Source organism: Mercenaria mercenaria, chromosome 1, assembly GCF_021730395.1.
Source record: "Mercenaria mercenaria strain notata chromosome 1, MADL_Memer_1, whole genome shotgun sequence".
NCBI classification, from domain to species: domain Eukaryota; kingdom Metazoa; phylum Mollusca; class Bivalvia; order Venerida; family Veneridae; genus Mercenaria; species Mercenaria mercenaria.
The window spans coordinates 66,785,028-66,808,103 of NC_069361.1; the positions used below are offsets into that span (position 1 = coordinate 66,785,028).

At 33.2% G+C, this 23,076-nt stretch overlaps 1 protein-coding gene across 1 annotated transcript in view; it reads right to left on the minus strand.

Moving 5' to 3' along the window:
* LOC128559023 (uncharacterized) overlaps window positions 1–22,683 on the minus strand; it is a 45,218-nt gene extending 22,535 nt beyond the window's left edge. The window contains exons 1-2 of the mRNA XM_053549873.1: window positions 22,457–22,683; window positions 986–1,711 (exon numbers count right to left, since the gene is read on the minus strand). Coding sequence (XP_053405848.1) covers window positions 986–1,667 — 682 coding nt within the window. The 5' untranslated portion in view covers window positions 1,668–1,711; window positions 22,457–22,683. The remainder of the gene's footprint in view (window positions 1–985; window positions 1,712–22,456) is intronic.
* Window positions 22,684–23,076: the final 393 nt, after the last annotated feature.

The following is a 23,076-nucleotide window of genomic DNA, read 5'->3' on the forward strand; positions in this document are numbered from 1 at the left end:
AAGATAGAGTTATTTTATCATAAGTATAAATTTGATAAACATACTTTGCCTAAGGAAATGTATAAATATTAGACATATTGTAATATATTTGTAAAATATTTGCATTACAAATTATGTATTTAGATGGAATTCATTAGAAACGCAAGTTTGAAAAATTATTATTACCTCCCTTTGCCTATCTTGGTTGCGCAACCAAGATAGATTGGAAATAAATGAATTCAGAAGCTACACACAGCTTTAAAACTTGCATTTTGGTTCAGATTGTTCAATAGTTGATATGTCTATCAAATGCAAATGTAAAACTAGACATTGTATCGAAATAAAAAGAAATACCCAGCTTTTTATATACTTTCATATTAAAGGGGAGTAATTACAAAATTTTATAAAAATAATAAAATATTCATTTCAAATAGGAATCTAACTCTATGTAATCGGTCTTTTTGTTCCTTAAATAATTCTCTACCAGAATATACAAAAAGTAAAAAATGTCATTAAATGTTGATTAAATGTGATTGACCACCTTTAAAGGCATGAGCAAGAGTTCTGTATGCCAGATTGGCAAAGTGGTCAAGGCCAGATAACTCATTTTCATTATTGGTGACCTATGACTTTTATTGCATATCTTTGTTTCTTAGTTGATTGTACTTAGATATCCAAAGTTTGAAGAAAGTCTGTTATTGGAAAAAAATTCTGCCCATCTCATTTACAGAGACTCTAGCGTACACTCTGAATAACATGATTAAAATTAAAAATATTTACCATCAAAACATTTCAAAATTCTTTTATATTTTTTAAGAAAGGTATTATAGTAATACTGTTTACATACTAAAATGTAAAATAATGTAAAAGTTAGGAAAGCTTTACTGTAAGGGGCACCACATTATCTGGCATTTTTTAAAAATGATACGGTTTCAAAAATCCTATCTTATCTTAGCTTTTCAATAACCTCTATTTTGATAAATCATGAGATAATTTACAATATTACCTGATGGTCCTGGTTTAACCATATGAGCATTTTGTAGAATGTTCACACTCTCGTTGGACTTTCTTTTGGTTTCTTTAGTATCTTTCAAAATTTCTTCCATTTTTCCTTTCATTTCAGCCATCATTTGTGTTTTCATTTCCATAAACCATATTGTCAGTGTGTTAGCAAGGTCTGGCATGTTTGAGACATTGGCTGTTTCAATCTTTCCTTTCATAACATTCTCATAATTAGTTCCATTTACAACTTTAGCCAAAGCTAAAGTTGCTATTTCTAAGCGATCCCAGTTCTGCTGAAATTTTGTGTCACTAATGCTTGAAGTCGATGATTCATGTTGCAGACTGTTTCTCACATCTCGGATATCTCTTATGTGAAACTGGATTTGGTTTTGAATGTTTGTGCGAAATAGTTCAAGAATTAAAACAGCTAACAAGGTAATATCCCACTGTGACTCATCTGCTGGTCCAGAATTCGGGTATAAAAGATCATACTGGTCATCTCTCAGTTTACGTCTGCTCTTCAATGATAATATGTCTTGTTTTCTAGATGCAAGGTAAGCATCCAGTGATGTGTATGGTACACCAGGTTTTGTATCGGACTTGGCATTTTGTAAGAACAGTTCTCTGAGAGGTTCTGGACATATATTTATCAGGAAACTTACAAGGCGGTGGTATTTGTCAGCCATTTTCCCACCATTTCTTGAATTTAAATTGATGAAAAAGTCTGAAACTGTAAATTAATGTTTAATATTATTTTTAAAACAATGCCTTTTAAAATCTAAATAAAGCTTATAAAAATGCCAAAATTCAAAATATATGACCGTCATAGTATTGTGACCCCACTATTAAAAAGGTGGTGGTGGTTGTGAATGTGTGGGGGTGGGGTGGGGGGTTATGGTTCTTATTATCAATGGAAAGCTTAAAATGTTAGACTTGTCAAAACATTTTTGTTTGTAAGTAACAAAGCTTCCATTTGTCACACCCTAAAAACTTCAACGACTTTGGAAACCTAAATGTGTCTGTTGCTTTTGATGAACTTTCATGGACAAAGTGGCACTGCTGCTACCAGGAAAAAAATGGAGATCATACAATTTAGAAAGTCCTTTAAATAAGAATTTTATTGGATTGCAAGTGTGTTTACCGTAATTCCAATTTTAATTACGTTAACATTACAGTTTTATTGTTGGTAGAATCTAATAAAAACATAAATTGCAATAAATTAATTGAAGATTATGCAAGCTGTATTGTATGAAAATATAAAGTTAACAAAAGCTTGTATATTTATTTATTTATTTATTTGGGTTTTACGGCGCACCAACACAGTATAGGTTATATGGCGCCAAACAGGACTACAAATTTTAGTTCCACATCTCATTTACATCGAAATAAAAACATGAGGTATGGAATAAAAATTTGCATACCTGCTGGAATCACAGAGTTACTGCAAAACCAAGTGTTAAGACCCTATTATAGTCGCCTCTTACGATCATGCAAGGGTAAGGCAGTGGTTCCAATTCTTTTCATACACAGATCGTCCCAGAACGACATGGGCCAAAAAGTTTGTAATATTGCATGTCATGTAAAATATATTTTATCTTGTCAAATTATTTAGAAACTATTTTAGAAAAAAAAAACTATATAGACTCTAGAGGCTATTTGTTTGTTTCAGTGTAAGATTGAAATATTTTTCACGAGTGAATGCCAGATGCGAATACAGGCTGACTCGGACCATGGCTGATTCGGACCAAATTTATTTGGCTTATTCGGCCCAAATTGTTTAAGTTTTCCTGACACTAATGTCATGAGTAAAAATAAAATTTATGAGTATTAAGTTTAATGTCTGATGCAAAGTCCTTATTTAGATGCATTTTAGTTTGTCAAAACTTCTTACCTGCTTGTACGGTGTATATTTTATGTCTTTACTTCAAGTTAAACCTCTTTATCGCATAGTGCGGCAATTTTCCTTTGATCTTTGCAGCATGTTATACATAGTAACACACATTATTACTACAAAACTGTGCTGATATCTTACAAAACTGTTGCGATATATATCAACACGGAAATCTCTATGGAGTTTCATAAGAAAAAAAGTGTTCCGATATATATCAGCACAGTAAAACTGTTCCGATATATATCGGAACACTTTTTCTCTATTGAGGTCCTATCAAGGGAGTATAATTTTTTCCTTTCAAAGAAAAGAATTGTCACAAACACCTACATTATAAAGTAAAAGAATAAATAAACTAGAATATTTCAAAAACTTGATAGTTATTGCCAAATTCAGAAATACATGAAATATATGAAATTCTGAGATTTCTCAAATGTTTCTTTTTCTTTGATTTTTTTTACAAACAAAACAACAAGTTTTACAATATGTCTGGCCAATGAAATGCAAAGATTCAAAACCAATGCTGAAATTTGTTGGGTACTTTTATCTGGGGAACACATTTTCTAAAACAGAAGTTTTAGTGTTTCAGTCAGCGAGGCGCAGAAAGGGAATCAAAATAGTAAAAATAATAATAAACAAATTTAAATGAAAATAATATATAAATTTTAATGATAAACTATGCGATAAAACAGTTATAATATGTAGTGCTCGTGTGTTACCAGGATATATCAGAGCTAGGGGTACATCTCGTTATTTTTCTCTTCACATATCTGTCTCGGCCTACCGGCCTCGACAATATGTGCAGAGAAAAATACCCTCGATGTACCCCTAGCTCTGATATATCCTGGTAACACACTCTCACACATACTATAACTATTACATATACTACTGTTTGCAGATCAAATTGCCCTTTCCTCCTTTTTGAAATCGATAGAGTTACTCTTTTACGTCACAAAAAAAGATGAAGCTGAAGCTATTTTTGGAGCAATGTTGACAGGTTAACCCCGCCTCATTCATTCACTTTGTGGTGAAACTTTTTTCTTTATCTTGACGTCACACAAAGCCCGCGCTCTGACTCTATCTTTGAAGTATCGCCGTACTTGCATACATTGTAGAGTGCAATGAATAAGGAGGAAATAGATATATATTGTTTCAAAAGTAGAATATAGAATATTTCAACTACGTTCAAATGAAAACAGCGTTTTTTGTTTGTTATGACAATTATTATCGACGAAATTTCTAACCATGCAAAAGTAGGCCTATACATGGTTTTATAGAAAGGTATCGTCATTGATCATTGAACCTTCAAGCTCCGCAACACTTGTAGAAAATGTAATTGTTATATCCATAAAAACTGATTTATTTTATTTTTTATTTTATTTTTTGGTGGAGTTTACGTGTAAAACTGGTTTACGTGTAAAACTATGTGAATTTATCTACTATTTATTTGAAGTCGTTTAAACACTATATCAGTTATCAACATACAGGCAGTTGATAAGCCTTGTCTTCGTTCATGGAAAGAACCAGTTATAGACTCACATAAGTCAAAATAATTCGACGTTTAGTTTGTTATATATTTGTGAAGGTCACTCTAAAAGGACCAAAATAATTGAGGATAAATCACAGTACCTATTATTGGTTTTATCGCTTGCACACGCCGATTCTGATTTTATAAAATTTTATCATATTTTAGCTAGTTTTAACAGTTTTAACCAAAATTTGAAACAACTTTAACATGTTTTACATAGAACAGAAACAAAGGTAATAAAACAACTATAAGAAATCTAATAGTAAACATAGGAAGAAAATATCATTTACAGTAAACTTAGGCATGCATCTGTAAATAGATGTTAGGGACCTACGGTGGCATAAACAACATACAGAGCAGAGTAATGGATATAAGAAAGAAGTCACCATAGGAAAATCCAGTAGTGAAAACGTACAATAAACAAGCAGACGACGACAGGCAACCGAAAACAGGTAACCAGGTAAATTTTAGATAAGAATAATACCGCGAAATTTAGGTGTCCCGTACACAGGAAACGCGTGTGGAGCTTTAATATCCAACAGATTTGCTTCAAACTTTCAACGTCGATAAAAGATAGATGTAGCTAGAATATTAGGGCATTTTCATTAAGATACAATCAAAATTACATAAAAACGGCCGATTTTTCAAAAATTTACAGGTAAAATTTTATACAGCGCGATCGCAAATAGCTATTATGTCTTATAAGTAAATAAATTGAAATCAATGCGAAAAATAAAATTTGACTTTCGGCTAGAAAAGGCAAAGACAGAATAGAAAAAGCTTTAATAAGAAGAAAATGCCATCAATTTAAAAACATACAGTAAAAACGAAATTGTTAACCATAATGCGAATAGTAAAGTACATGGAGTAATAAAAAAATGTCGATGACATAGACGTGGCGTGTAACCTAAAAATAAACCTGTGTATGGAAATGTATCGGACGTAAATAGATAGTTGTTATCAACCAGTCAAAAATATAACGATATTCAACTCTTGAGTAAAATTATTTGGACTACCTTTTGATATATGTAAGTTTTATTTGAATTTATCTTATATTCGCAACAATATCAGCATTTAAACCCAAATCTGGCAATGACAATTTCTTTCGAGTGGAGAAAACTACTCGTAACTGTTTCATAGGATCGCGTCAGATTAGTTAGACTAAGACTCACATATTCCGACTTTTTTTCAATTAAGGAAGCATAGTCGGTTCCGGGAATCGAATTTATGCCCTTCAATAAACGATGAGCGAATCCAACAACTCGAGTCAGTAACGTTTTATAATTATTGTTAAAAAAATAAACACGGGGTGCATTATTTGAAAGTATGCAGCAAAAGGTACTGAAATTTAGGCAGAAAAACTCCTGTAATGTACAAGAGGGTGTCTTTTTTCATACCCACGCTACCTAAATGTAGTTTGCATTGTGGCAAGATTCATTTAAATTTTAAATGAAGATTAGTTCTAGTACATCTGTTACAACCCAGTTAAACGCAGTCTATGTAAACAAGTTCATTCAGTAATTTTTACTGGAGTTACCTGTATAGACGAGATCCAAAAATAGCTCCAGCATCGCTGTAAAGGTACAAGTTTATCGATTTAAGAAAAGACGAAAGGGCAATTGGATCTGCAAACAGTAGTAAGCTATAATCAACATTATTTTCTGAAATTGCTGAATCATCCAAAATTTATGGTCATTATTGACTGTTAAATAAAAGTGTGTGGTCTGAATCAGCCAAAATATATGGTCATTATGTACTTTTATTCGAAGTATGTGGTCCGGATCAGCCTGTTAATTCCTCAGATGCAAATTTTCACGCGTGGCATAGCTACGAGCAAAAATGTAAGATATGGTGTTCATGAGTGAAAGATATTTAAATGTGATCTTTCATGCAAAACATCAAATTTTCTTTTAACTTCATTTTTGACTAAATTTACCCATTTATAATATTTTTTATCAGTGATTTTTTTTTCACTGTGAAAATACCAAATATATTTCACTTTCATAATTCAGTAATTCACTAAAAATGTAATAACAAGTTATCTATAATATTATGTAATGGGACAAGAAAATATATTAGTATACTTGTCAAAAAGTGCGAATCATGGTCAGCTTCAAGAATTCTCTCCCTTAATTATTGACTGTTAAAGCAATTCGCTTCACATTAGATTGTCTGCCTTACATTGGCCAAAGTCGTGTCATTCATGACTCAAAGTCAAGAATTCTTTGTAAAATTTTGCTTTGGGTTATACATGTACATGGAAATTAAGGTCACATGTTATCCCATAGAAAGCTACTAAACATGTAGCCAGTTTTTATAAATCATGTTGTTTATAGATTCATATAGAAATATTATTCTTGTAAAGATATAAAACATTTCTGTAAAAAAAAACTATTATGTTAGATTATGATATTGCGAAATTTGCGTTGTCATTTAACAGAAATTGAAAACATTAAATCATTGCTTTTCTTTTCTTTTGAAACTTTGAATGTCGCTAAACCTTAAAATCCAAGAATGATTTCATAAACGAGCCTTCCCACAAAAACATGTATAACAGTTTTTTTCCGCGAGAAAAACGAAACTTGTGTGGAGATACATGTATTCCGATTTTGTTTGAATGTTCTTGTCCATATAACGGTACTTTTGTTTAACTTTCATGCCTAGAAGTTTACTCTTTAAAACATGATAGAATAAAGTAATAAACTAAACAATACTGTATTTTGCAGGCAATGGCAAAAAAAACCCCACCAAAAACAATAATAATAAAATAAAAAAAAAATGAAAAGAAAAAGATAAACAAGAGGACCATGATGGTCCTGAATCGCTCACCTCTTCCCACATGACCCAGTTTTGAGTATGACGTCTTTTTTTCTATTATTTGACATAGTGACCTAGTTTTTGAGCTCATGTGACCCAGTTTTGAACTTGACCTAGATATTATCAAGATAAGAATTCTGACCAATTTGCAAGAAGATCCATTGAAAAATATGGTCTCTAGAGAGGTCACAAGGTTTTTCTATTATTTGACCTATTGACCTAGTTTTTTAAGGCACGTGACCCAGTTTCAAACGTGACCCTGTTTTGAATTTTACCTAGATATCATCAAGGTGAACATTCTCACTAATTTTCATGAAGATCTCATGAAAAATATGGCCTCTAGAGAGGTCACAAGGTTTTTGTATTTTTATACCTACTGGCATAGTTTTGACCGCACGTGACCCAGTTTCAAAACTGACCTAGATATCATCAAGGTAAACATTCAGATCAATTTTCATGAAGATCCATTGAAAAATATGGCCTCTAGAGAGGTCAAAAGATTTTAATAATTTTAGACCTACTGACCTAGTTTTTGATCGCAGTTGACCCAGTTTCAAACTTGACCTAGATATCATCAAGATGAACATTCAGACCAACTTTCATACAGATCCCATGAAAAGTATGGCCTCTAGAGAGGTCACAAGGTTTTTTTATTATTTGACCTACTGACCAAGTTTTTTAAGGCACGTGACCCAGTTTCAAACTTGACCTAGATATCATCAAGATGAACATTCTGACCAATTTTTATGGAGATCCATTCATCAGTATGGCCTCTAGAGAGGTCACAAGGTTTTTCTATTTTTAGACCTACTGACCTAGTTTTTGACCGCACATGACCCTGTTTCAAACTTGATCTAGATATCATCAAGATGAACATTCAGACCAACTTTCATACAGATCCAATGAAAAATATGGCCTTTAGAGAGGTCACAAGGTTTTTCTATTATTTGACCTACTGACCTAGTTTTTGACGGCACGTGACCCACTTTCGAAATTGACCTAGATATCATCAAGATGAACATTCAGACCAACTTTCATACAGATCCCATGAAAAATATGGCCTCTAGAGAGGTCACAAGGTTTTTCTATTATTTGACCTACTGACCTAGTTTTTGAAGGCACGTGACCCACTTTCGAACTTGACCTAGATATCATCAAGATGAACATTCTGACCAATTTTCATGAAGATCTTCTGAAATATATGGCCTCTAGAGAGGTCACAAGGTTTTTCTATTTTTAGACCTACTGACCTAGTTTTTGACCGCACGTAACCCACTTTCGAACTTGGCCTAGATATCATCAAGATGAACATTCAGACCAACTTTCATACAGATCCCATGAAAATTGTGGCCTTTAGAGAGGTCACAAGGTTTTTCTATTATTTGACCTACTGACCTAGTTTTTGATGGAACGTGACCCACTTTCGAACTTGACCTAGATATTATCAAGGTGAACATTCTGACCAATTTTCATGAAGATCGCATGAAATATATGGCCTCTAGAGAGGTCACAAGGTTTTTCTATTTTTAAACCTACTGACCTAGTTTTTGACCGCACATAACCCAGTTTCGAACTTGACCTAGATATCATCAAGATGAACGTTCTGACCAATTTTCATGAAGATCTTCTGAAATATATGGCCTCTAGAGAGGTCACAAGGTTTTTCTATTTTTAGACCTACTGACCTAGTTTTTGATGGCACGTGACCCAGTTTCAAACTTGACCTAGATATCATTAAGATGAACATTCTGACCAATTTTCATGAAGATCTTGTGAAATATATGGCCTCTAGAGAGGTCACAAGGTTTTTCTATTTTTAGACCTACTGACCTAGTTTTTAAAGGCACGTGACCCAGTTTCGAACTTGACCTAGATATCATCAAGATGAACATTCTGACCAATTTTCATAAAGATCCCATGAAAAATGTGACCTCTAGAGTGGTCACAAGCAAAAGTTTACGGACGGACGCACGCACGGACGCACGCACGCACGGACGGACGACGGACGACGGACACGGCGCGATCACAAAAGCTCACCTTGTCACTTTGTGACAGGTGAGCTAAAAACCGAGCAGTTTAACAAACTTAGAAAACATACACGCACACGTTTTATTAACTGGCCTTGATCCTAGGTTTTCCATAGAAATCAAGGAAAGAAAGAATCTATTAATTATGAATCAAGTTTATGATTTTTCTTATCAGCATTGGTGTAGGTGTATCATTGAGATCAGAACTCATCTTCTTCTTTTTTTTTAATTAGCTCTGATTCACCCTGTCTACTTATCTATCGTGTCTAAGTTACTTAATTAGTCTTCTATAATCAATGATATACCTAAATCAAATATGCCATTTAAACATGACATTGTGTTTGTACATACTATCATAAAATCAAATTTATCCGCGTAAACTAAAGTTTTCAGCTGTAAAGGTGGCTGATTTGCATGCTTTCCACGAACAAACCGTGACAAAAAATGTAGGTCGTACTAAAGAGATAATCCTACCGTGCAAACTCAAGGAAAGCTTGCTATTATAAATATTTGTTGTTGTTTTGTTTTCAAGCTTGGGTTTCATTTCTAAAATGGACATGATATTGCGCGTCTGTTAATTTCAACCTTTCTTTGTAGAGCGTGGATACCATACTGTGTCTTTTGTTTAAATAAATGTACACATTCTCTTCCCCACTCACCAGCATTCAAGGAGCGCCTAACTTGCAAATTACACTATTTGATAAGAAAACTATCCTTTGACATAGTTTCTCTTCTGTCGTCGAATATTATTTAAATATTCCAAATTTTAGCTTTCAATTGGAAAAACTGTAATTTATGTTGATTTGTATTGTTCTCATAAACAGTTTGGTGAAAAATCAAAGCTCTGTTCTATTCTGTTCTGTCCATTTTTTTTACTATGAACTTTAAGAAATCCACAAGTTTTTTATTTCTTGATTTCTTTGAAGTTAAATGGAAGCAAAAAGCCTTTACCCTATTACCATTATAATTATACTATTGTATTGTTTATAAAGTCACGAATATCTATATACGTGATAATAAATTGTCATGCTTTGGAAAATATAATTTATTTGCCTCTAAAGTAAAAGAAATTGAATAATTTAGTGGTTTTCTCTATATGTTCAATATAAGTGATGGTGATACTTTTTAAACACAACTGGAAGCAAGAAGATGTTAAGTTAGAATAAATATTTTTACATCAGATTGAAGAGAAGAAATTGATGTATACTGTCATATCTGGTAAAATATTCACAAACCAAAACACATATTTGAAATAAATCATTGGAAATAAATGTCCTATATAATTTATTGCTCAAAGTAATATCAGCAGGGAAACCATTATTGATTATCGGATAATTTTCAAGGGGGACAACCTACTACGATAAGCCAGTCAAATATAATAAAAGCTGGGGATGGTTCGTAAATGTTACTTTAATATTTCGAAAATATTCGAAAAAGAAATCAGAAACACTGTTATCAACCTATTGATGATTATCTAGCTGAAAGGTATTACTCTGGAATCTAATTAGAAAGAACTGTTTGAAACATACATTGCACATTTTATTTTGAATAGATGTAACAAAGCTGCATTTAGACATGTAATACTATTGTCATGTGAGATAGCATAAGCTTATATATTTGCATACATTTAAATAAGAAGATTATTCTAATCACAAAAGTATGTGTGCGGTTGTGTGTGTGTGTGTGAGGGGGGGGGGGGGGGGGGTTGTAAACATTGCCAACTGGCTAATTTTGTATGAATACACATTAACGTACCGAGGATACGCCACGAACCAGGGGATTCCCAGTTCAATCTAACAATACCACGTTAATCTTGTAACCTTGAAATTAGTCATCTTTCGAAATTTGAGCCTATTCTGAGCGATAGAAATTTATTCCCCGGTAGGTAGGTTTTAGTCATACACATCTCACACACAGTTAGAATTTTACCAGAGTGTGTAGTATAGTTTCAGTATTGCATAATATCATCTAACAGTCTAATATTTTATCATAAATGTTTGTATTTACAAATAGTATGGTTTTTTAAGTTTTGAAAGCATAGACCTTCAGCTAGTCTATCAAAGGCATTCAGCTAGTCTATTAAAGACTGCAGAGCATTCATCACATTCACACAGTTCAGTATATTCATTTGATACTTTATTATTGCTTACAGGCTTATCAGAAAGATGCTGACCAATCAGAATGTACTTTACATCCTTCTTGGTTGACTGGAAGAGTTTACTTCAGTAGAATTTCAGAGCTATTTCTTCACTCTGTAAGGAATTTTTGGAATGACAACATCTTAAAAACTCTCTTAGGGTTTAGTAATTAATAATTAATTAATTTTGTATTTATTTTTGGCTATTTTTCAACCTAAGAGTTTTACTAAATTCATTGTAACTTTTCTCTAAATTAGTAAGTAATTTTCTTTAATTAAGTAACTTAAATTCTATTGTTTTAACAGCAATTATTTTAGATTTTCATCTTGAAATATTTCACTTATAAATACTGGAAATTAATTTACATTGCTGTTAATTTTACACAGAGTCATACAAGAACAGAGTCACAAAAATACATTTAAAGTGAATACTATTTACTTTTAGGCAGAACTTGAAACTTCAATCTTTTTATTCATTATGCAGATTTGTCATCTTTATCAATATTTTTGGCATTTTTCTAATATGTATATTTACATCTTTTTGTAAAATGTTAGTTTAGAAAGATAAGTAAAAATTTTGTTGGTTTTCAAATTCATTCAGCATTTGTGCTTTTATTCATCCCCAGCTTTTATTATATTTGACTGGCTTATCGTAGTAGGTTGTCCCCCTTGAAAATTATCCGATAATCAATATTGGTTTCCCTGCTGATATTACTTTGAGCAACAAATTATATAGGACATTTATTTCCAATGATTTATTCAAATATGTGTTTTGGTTTGTGAATATTTTACCAGATATGACAGTATACATCAATTTCTTCTCTTCAATCTGATGTAAAATATTTATTCTAACTTAACATCTTCTTGCTTCCAGTTGTGTTTAAAAAGTATCACCATCACTTATATTGAACATATAGAGAAAACCACTAAATTATTCAATTTCTTTTACTTTAGAGGCAAATAAATTATATTTTCCAAAGCATGACAATTTATTATCACGTATATAGATATTCGTGACTTTATAAACAATACAATAGTATAATTATAATGGTAATAGGGTAAAGGCTTCTTGCTTCCATTTTACTTCAAAGAAATCAAGAAATAAAAAAACTTGTGGATTTCTTATAGTTCGGATGTAACTTTAACGATTAACGGAACTGCATATACCAACAACTGACGTACGATTCAATATAGTCTTTTGAAATAATAACGTTTATAATTATCTCAAAGTAAAAAAAAAATGGACAGAACAGAATAGAACAGAGCGTTGATTTTTCACCAAACTGTTTATGAGAACAATACAAATCAACATAAATTAAGTTTTTCCAATTGAAAGCTAAAATTTTGGAATATTTAAATAATATCCGACGACAGAAGAGAAACTATGTCAAAGGATAGTTTTCTTATGAAATAGTGTAATTTGCAAGTTAGGCGCTCCTTGAATGCTGGTGAGTGGGGGAGAGAATGTGTATTTTTTAAACAAAAGACACAGCATGGTTTCCACGCTCTGCAAAGAAAGGTTGAAATTAACAGACGCGCAATATCATGTCCATTTTAGAAATAAAACCCAAGCTTGAAAACAAAACAACAAAAAATATTTATAATAGCAAGCTTTCCTTGAGTTTGCACGGTAGGATTATCTCTTTAGTACGACCTACATTTTTTGTCACGGTTTGTTCGTGGAAAGCATGCAAATCAGCCACCTTTACAGCTAAAAACTTTAGTTTACGCGAATAAATTTGATTTTATGATAGTATGTACAAACACAATGTCATGTTTAAATGGCATATTTGATTTAGGTATATCATTGGTTATAGAAGACTAATTAAGTAACTTAGACATGATAGATAAGTAGACAGGGTGAATCAGAGCTATTTTTTTTAAAAAAAGATGAGTTCTGATCTCAGTGATACACCTACACCAATGCTGATAAGAAAAATCATAAACTTGATTCATAATTAATAGATTCTTTCTTTCCTTGATTTCTATGGAAAACCTAGGATCAAGGCCAGTTAATAAAACATGTGTGCGTGTTCTACCAACATGTATGTTTTCTATGTTTGTTAAATTGCTCGTTTTTTTATCTTTTTCTTTTCATTTTTTTTATTTTCATCATTATTGGGGGGGGGGGGAGGGTTTGCCGTTGCCTGCAAAATACAGTATTGTTCAGTTTATTACTTTATTCTATCATGTTTTAAAGAGTAAACTTCTAGGCATGAAAGGTAAACAAACGTACCGTTATATGGACAAGAACATTCAAACAAAATCGGAATACATGTATCTCCACACAAGTTTCGTTTTTCACGCGGAAAAACTATTATATATGTTTTTGTGGAAAAGCTTGTTTATGAAATCAGTCTTGGATTTCAATGTTTAGCGACATTCAAAGTTTCAAAAGAAAAGGAAAGCAATGATTTAATGTTTTCAATTTCTGTAAAATGACAACGCAAATTTCGCAATATCATGATCTAACATAACAGGTTTTTTTTTACAGAAATGCTTTATATCTTTACAAGAATAATATTTCTATATGAATCTATAAACAACATGATTTATAAAAACTGGCTACATGTTTAGTAGCTTTCTATGGAGTAACATGTGACCTTAATTTCCATGTACATGTATAACCCAAAGCAAAATTTTACAAAGAATTCTTGACTTTGAGTCATGAATGACACGACTTTAGCCAATGTAAGGGAGGCAATCTAATATGAAGCGAATTGCTTTAACACAGTCAATAATTAAAGGAGAGAATTTTTGAAAATTCTCGTTAAAAGCTGACCATGGTTGCTGTCGAGAAAATGCACTAGGAAAGGAAAAAAGATTAGTACTATTTATATTTGGACTACTTGTGACTAGACCTGCGGAGGCTTACATTCTATTTGGTAGTGATCAGCCTATAAGAGAACATTTTTGTTTGATTTTTCAATGCATTTGCATTCGTTCTCAAGGTACACCTATTTTACAATAATTCTGCTTAGTTTTGGTGCAAAATTTTGAGAAAATGTAGAGAAATGACAATTCATTACAGGTCACCCCCATCCCCAAAAATATGCATAATTTAGCCCTGTGCAAGCAATATTACAATTTATTTTACCTTATTCGTGGAATTTACATTTAACATCCATTTAATCGATACGATTTTTGTCATTTTCTTTTAGAAACGTGCTAATTTCAATATCATTTAGACAACTGAAGTGCTAAAATGCGAGAAAAGACATTTACTAGGTCCTAAAACGAACCAAAATAGTGCCACCTGGTCGAAAATTCGAACTAAAGTCCAAAAACACAAGAAATTTAAGCGTTTTCAGCCATTTGTTACCGTTTTACATCATAAAGAATAGATTAATGGCATTTCCATTCATTTTCGAGAGGTTTCAGAAAATAACATGTATTGCCCCTTTATAGGCTGAACACCACTAAATCCAGCTGTTCTTTATTTCATATAAAATCCACTCACTTCATAACGGGTTTTCGACATTTTCTAGCATATCAGATTTTCAGAGACTTATATTCCCATTAAGAACTAGATCGCTACTTTAGAAAAACAAAAAGAAAAGTGGTGTTAACTTTTATATAAGAAAACTACAGTTCGTTAAATACAACCCGCCGAATTTACTACATTTCGCTTCTTTCAATTTCTCTTTTCGTGACATTAAATTCTTACGCCGCCATTTTTATCTAGCATGCGATAGGAACATGCCGATTTCAATAGAATGCAAAGTGATACATACTGAAACGTGGTAGGGTAAACGTAAGCACGTTGCTGCCAAGAAAATGCACTAGGAAAGGAAAAAAGATTAGTACTATTTATATTTGGACTACTTGTGATAGACCTGCGGAGGCTTACATTCTATTTGGTAGTGATCAGCCTTTAAAACAATTCGCTTTAAATTAGATTGTCTCCCTTACATTGGCTAAAGTTGTGTTATTTATGACTCAAAGTCAAGAATTCTTTGTAAAATTTTGCTTTGGGTTAAACATGTACATGGAAATTAAGGTCACATGTTACTCCATAGAAAGCTACTAAACATGTAGCCAGTTTTTATGAATCATGTTGTTTATAGATTCATATAGAAATATTATTCTTGTAAAGATACAAAAACATTTCTGTAAAAAAAAACTATTATGCTAGATTATGATATTGCGAAATTTGCGTTGTCATTTAACAGAAATTGAAAACATTAAATCATTGCTTTTCTTTTCTTTTGAAACTTTGAATGTCGCTAAACACTGATTTCATAAACGAGCTTTCCCACAAAAACATGAATAATAGTTTTTCCGCGAGAAAAACGAAACTTGTGTGGAGATACATGTATTCCGATTTTGTTTGAATGTTCTTGTCCATATAACGGTAGTTTTGTTTAACTTTCATGCCTAGAAGTTTACTCTTTAAAACATGATAGAATAAAGTAATAAACTAAACAATACTGTATTTTGCAGGCAATGGCAAAAAAAAAACAAATAAAAAAAAAAATAATAATAATAATAAAAATAAAAATAATGAAAAGAAAAAGATGAAAAACCGAGCAATTTAACAAACTTAGAAAACATACATGTTGGTAGAACACGCACACATGTTTTATTAACTGGCCTTGATCCTAGGTTTTCCATAGAAATAAAGGAAAAAGGGAATCTATTAATTATGAATCAAGTTGATGATTTTTCTTATCGGCACTGGTGTAGGTGTATCATTGAGATTATATTATACATAAATCAAATATGCCATTTAGACATGACATTGTGTTTGTACATAAAATCAAATTTATCCGTGTGAACTAAAGTTTTCAGCTGTAAAGGTGGCTAATTTGCATGCTTTCCACGAACAAACCGTGACAAGAAATGTAGGTCGTACTAAAGAGATAATCGTACCGTGCAAACTCGAGAAATGGATGCTATTATAAATATTTTTTGTTGTTTTGTTTTCAAGCTTGGGTTTCATTTCTAAAATAGACATGATATTGCGCGTCTGTTAATTTCAACCTTTTTTGCAGAGCGTGGAAACCATGCTGTGTCTTTTGTTATGCCCCCCTTCGAAGAAGGAGGGGTATATTGTTTTGCAGATGTCGGTCGGTCGGTCGGTCGGAATGTAGGCCAACCCGTTTCCGGATGATAACTCAAGAACGCTTGGGCCTAGGATCATGAAAGGTGATAGGGAAGTTGGTCATCACCAGCAGATGACCCCTTTTTATTTTGAGATCTGTATGTCAAAGATCAAGGTCACAGTGACACTGAATAGTAAAACGGTTTCCGGATCATAACTCAAGAATACTTTGGCCTAGGATCATGAAAGTTAATAGAGAGGTTGGTAATGACCAGCAGATGACTCCTCTTGATTTTGAGGTCAGTATGTTAAAGGTCAAGGTCACAGTGACCCTGAACAGTAAAACGGTTTCCGGATGATAACTCAAGAACGCTTAGGCCTAGGGTCATGACAGTTGACAGGGAGGTTGGTCATGACCAGCAGATGACCCCTATTGATTTTGAGGTGAGTATGTCAAAGGTCAAGGTCACAGTGACCAGGAATAGTAAAATGGTTTCCAGGCAATAACTCTAGAACGCTTGGGCCTAGTGTCAGGAAAATTGACAGTTAGGTTGGCCATAACCAGCAGATGACCCCTATTGATCTTGAGGTAATTAGGTCAAAGGTCAATGTCACATAGGCCAGGAACAGTTAAAACGGTTTCTGATCTTCTAAGATTGTTCAAATTAGTCCCCTAGGGTCAAATATGGCTCCGCCCTGGGGGTCACATTGTTTACATAGACTTATATAGGGAAAAACTTTGAAAATCTTCTTGTCCAAACCACAAAAAGACTATGGTTTTGATATTTTGTAATGTAGCATCATTTAGTGGTTCTCTACCAAGTTTGTTCAAATTATCCATCTAGGGTCAAATATGGCCCCGCCCCAGGGGTCATATGATTCATATAGACTTAAATAGGGAAAAACTTAGAACCTTCATGTCCATAACTTACATCATTCAAATTTGGACCACATGTATAGTTTTGAGTGGCAAGATGAACCTTGACATGAGTTGACCTTGATCTTGACCTGGTGACCTACTTTCACATTTCTGTAGCTACAGCCTTCAAATTTGGACCACATGCATAGGTTTGTGTACCGAAACAAACTTTGACCTTGTTATTGACCTAGTGACCTACTTTCACAGTTTTGAAGGTACAGGCTTCAAATTTTGACCACATGCAGTTTTTTTGTTCCAAATTAAAATTTGACCTTGATTTTGACCCAGTGACCTACTTTCACATTTCTCAAGCTACAGCCTTCAAATTTGAACCACAAGCGTAGTTTTGTGTACTGAAATGAACTTTGATCTTGAGATTGACCTAGTGACCTACTTTCACATTTCTGAAGGTACAGGCTTCAAATTTGGACCACTTGCATAGTTTTGTGTTCCGAAATGAAATTTGACCTTGATTTTGACCTAGTGACTTACTTTAACATTTCTCAAGCTACAGCCTTCATATTTGAACCACATGCATAGTTTTGTGTACCGTGATGAACTTTGATCTTGAGATTGACATACTGACTTACTTTCACATTTCTGAAGCTACAGGCTTCAAATTTGGACCGCAAGCATATTTTTGTGTTCTGATCATGAATTGAAAGTGTACTGAAATGAACTTTGATCTTGAGATTGACCTAGTGACCTACTTTCACATTTCTGAAGGTACAGGCTTCAAATTTGGACCACTTGCATAGTTTTGATTTCCGAAATAAAATTTGACCTTGATTTTGACCTAGTGACCTACTTTCACATTTCTCAAGCTACAGCCTTCAAATCTGAACCACATGCATAGTTTTGTGTACCGAAATGAACTTTGATCATGAGATCGACATAGTGACCTACTTTCACATTTCTGAAGCTACAGGCTTCAGATTTGGACCGCATGCATATTTTTGTGTTCTGAATTGAAATTTGACATTGATTTTTACCCATTACCTACTTTCACATTTCTCAAGCTACAGCCTTCAAATTTGAACCACATGCATAGTTCTGTCTACCGAAATGAACTTTGACCTTGAAATTGATCTAGTGACCTGCTTTCACATTGCTCAAGCCACAGCTTTCAAATTTGGACCACATACACATTGTTTTGTACCGAAATGAAATTTGACATTGATTTTGAACTTGAGCTAGTCTTGAAATTTGGGACATTCAAAAATGGCTCAGTGGATGGCGCCAAGATCACTCTGTAATCTCTTGTTAGGTTAATAGGTTAAAGGTGAAGGTCAGATTAAACCAGAATGGTAGAACTTTTGTTTACAATGAGCATATAATTTCTGTTCCTTGTGCAATTACTGAATGCATCAAGGGGGGCATTTCGTGTTCGACGAGCTCTTGTTTAAATAAATGTACACATTCTCTCCCCCACTCACCAGCATTCAAGGAGCGCCTAACTTGATTTCTTTGAAGTTAAATAGAAACAAGAAGCCTTTACCCTATTACCATTATAATTATACTATTGTATTGTTTATATAGTCACGAATATCTATATATGTGATAATAAATTGTCATGCTTTGGAAAATATAATTTATTTGCCTCTAAAGTAAAAGAAATTGAATAATTTAGTGATTTTCTCTATATGTTCAATATAAGTGTTGGTGATACTTTTTAAACACAATTGGAAGCAAGAAGATGTTAAGTTAGAATAAGTATTTCTACATCAGACTGAAGAGAAGAAATTGATGTATACTGTCATATCTGGTAAAATATTCACAAACCAAAACACATATTTGAAATAAATCATTGTAAATAAATGTCCTATATAATCTATTGCTCAAAGTAATATCAGCAGGGAAACCAATATTGATTATCGGATAATTTTCAAGGGGGGACAACCTACTACGATAAGCCAGTCAAATATAATAAAAGCTGGGGATGGTGCTTACGTTTACCCTACCACGTTTCAGTATGTATCATTTTGCATTCTGTTGAAATCGGCATGTTCCTATCGCATGCTAGATAAAAATGGCGGCGTAAGAATTTAATGTCACGAAAAGAGAAATTGAAAGAAGCGAAAAGTAGTAAATTCGGCGGGTTGTATTTAACGAACTGTAGTTTTCTTATATAAAAGTTAACACCCCCTTTTCTTTTTGTTTCTCTAAAGTAGCGATCTAGTTCTTAATGGGAATATAAGTCTCTGAAAATCTGATATGCTAAAAAATGTCGAAATCCCGTTATGAAGTGAGTGGATTTTATATGAAATAAAGAACAGCTGGATTTAGTGGTGTTCAGCCTATCACAGTCAATAATTAATTAAGGGAGAGAATTCTTGAAAATTCTCGTTAAAAGCTGACCATGTTCCCTTTCAAAGTAAAGGGTGGTGTCAGTAATTCTGACGTATTAATTTACTACTAGCAAACTGCTAGGCTTGACCGCTGCTTCCAAGCAAACTATTAAACGAACATGTAGACAGACTTTAAAAAAGACAGCGTTAAGTGAACAAAATTTTTATTCCCCACAACACGTTTATTACTGTAAGTATTTGTCAAATATCTAGACCACATAAATCATGACATAGTACATTATCTGATTGATTTTATCTACTATACATCAAAGAAAATGTCTCAAGGATCTGACTGCAGTACGTTGTTAAAAACTGTTTAAACACGTGAAAATTCTTAAGCCTAGATCATAGCTAACTCGTGAGTAACTCTCATGCACTTATACATGGGAATTTCATGCTCTTTATCCGCGGTGTTTTGTTCAGGTAAAGAAATTCATGATACAAAAATGTTTCAGCAAAGCATAGGCTATAGAGTGTGATGTACATGTCCGAAATAATTGTAGTTTACGACGGTTTTGATAAAACGATAATGCTGCGACTGCACGGGTTTAGTATCATTTGTCAAAATGTTGAAAACTTGAGACATCAACTAAACACATGGGAATCAATGCAAGACAATGAACTTAATGAAGTTAGATGTTCACATAACGGGTAGATACTTCCTGTAGGAAAATTGTTCCCAGAATCTGCAACCTGAAGAACACTATTTTAAAACTTTTAGAAACAATAACAGTAATATACAGATGAGTTCCCAAGGTGTCAGAAAATACAAATTGTAATGCATTGTATGAATTCCGATATCTTCATAACTTATCATACATGTACAAATCGTTAATTGAAACTTGAAAACAGAGAAAATTTATTGCTGTTGTTGTGAAGGATTTTATTAAATATAAAGCTTTCAAATACATAACGACATTGTTCGTTGTTTAACTGACCAACACAAAATAAGACATTTGCCCGTGACAAATATATCATAATCATAAAAATACGTCCGATATAAAAGTTTTGATTAAAACAACAATACCACATGAATTTAAAATACCTATGACTGATTTCTTTTTTAAAATTACTCTTCCTTGATCAGAATGATTTTTACACGAGCATTCCGTTTCTACATGTACTTTGTTTTGAAAGAGTACTAATATACTTTGTATTGCGGTAAATTCAGCTGTTGCTTCAGTTTTCATTCTCCTACCTTTGAAATGTTTTACTATATATTCATTTTCGTGATCGAAACTCTAGATAGTATTGTTTGCAATTAAATCCTGTTCAGTTTCAAAAGGAAAAATCGTCACAAAATTGGGAAAAAAACTTTCCGAGTGTGGGATTCGAACACACGACCCTCGCAAATTCTGAAAGATTAACTGTGTAAAGTAAACGTATTAGTGAAGCCTGGTTTTCTAAAAAAGATAAAAACAAAATGTTTATTTACATTGATGTATTTATGTATGCTTGTTGTACGTATGTGAATAGAATATGTATATATATACAATAATATATGAATAAACTGATTAAACTAAACATTTGAAAAGAACTGTCTAATGACGGCACGGGCCGAAGGGTACATTATCGCAGAGGGATCGATCCCGATTTTCGTCGCTTCGCGCAGGATCGATTCCCTATCAATTTAAAGGTAGATTTGGAATAAAAACAACACTGCCCATATTTGTAATGATGTACAAGACGTTGTGGTTCGGACAAGTTATATGGACACTTATTCGGCACAAGGAAAAGGCGTATTCTTTCAAAAAAATCCGAAGTCAGACGCTTAGTGCACATGCCGGAAGTACATCTTTTTTAATTCGATAGTATATATCTCATTCGGTATATCGCATGTTGCCGTAGAGGGATCGATCCCGATTTTCGTCGCTTGCAAGAAATTACAATTTATATGCAAAAATTAATCATGGCCGTAGCGACTACTGAGGCAACCGAGGCACTTGCCTCGGTCATTTCTATTTTTTTTCTGCCTCCTCTGCCTCGGTCGATTTTTTCTGCCTCAGCTGCCTCGGTGGCTTTTTTGTAAGACCACTATTTTTGGTATCCAAGTTTTGTTTGCCTTTGCTGAATGAATTACCAGCCGTTCTTCAAAAATTTGATCTCGGTTTGGTAAGTATTATTCGAATAGATGTGTCATAAAATCTATGGAACGAACTATAGCATATATCTACGACGTCACAACTGTGTGGCGTATGTGAGATATGTCAGTATCGAACTACAGTTGTTCAAAGTGCGCATTTCAAATTAGTGTTTTCAATATTCCCCAGGCTCAGCATCATCCGAAAATACCAACCTGTAGAGGTCACTCCCGGGTGCGTAGCGTGGAACACTCACTGCTGATTGCGCTAAGTAACATTTGCAATCAAAGCCTAAAAATGGGGGATATAAGATCGAAAGAAGCAAAAATCAGGCGAGGCCGGTGTTTGCGCATATATTAGTAAACTGTATTATTGTAGATTTGTAAATTTCGGAAGTAAATACAGGGTTGTTGCTTGATTAATTTGTTTGATCTTAAATACCACATGCCTCAATCTCCTCCCCTCAATAAAAACTGTTACAAATCATTGCGCAAAGTATTGCATCTATTTCGGACTCCTACTTACGAGGTCATGTTTAAAAAATATATAAGACAGTCGTTCAATTTTAAAAAATGTTCCACTTTTTAATGTTATTTATAAGTTAGTTCAGCGAGTGATAAAACATTCGGTTTCATATGCAAATCTGAAACTATGGGATACGGTCAAAATAAATGTTTTATATTTACCTTATGCAGATTTTGGTACTCCTAATCCTGCAGCTTTGTAAATATTACACAATTGTCATTCATACAATAATTTCTATTGTAGTCGCGCACTTTAATTTCACTGTAAATGTTCACCGTGCTCAAAAATAGATGATACCATACTGGTTTATGTCAAAATAAGTTTTACCACTATTGCAAAAAGTGGATGACAGATAAATATAATTTGATATCCTTTCATGATCCTTTCAACATTCAGACACGCCAATGAAGAAATTTTAGTAATCTTCAAAAGAATTATCAGATATATGTTTACTGTGTAAAAAAATCAACATATCATATCAGATACATGTGCATCATAATCGAAACATTGCGGCTAAAAGCAAAAAAAAAAGGAATTTACATTATTATTATTATTATTATTATTATACCAGATTTATACAGCGCCCTTTTCATGATCAATTTCACGTTCAAAGGCGCTTTACATAGTTCAAATGCAGCCACACAGGGCGCATAATTCATCCTCTACTAGTACAGACACAGAGCGATCTGACCAGAGGGACAGAGTGAGATAAAGCCCCCACGACAGAGAGATCGGAAATCAGATACAGGCTTGTCCGGCTAACTTAGCCTAGCTCGTTGCG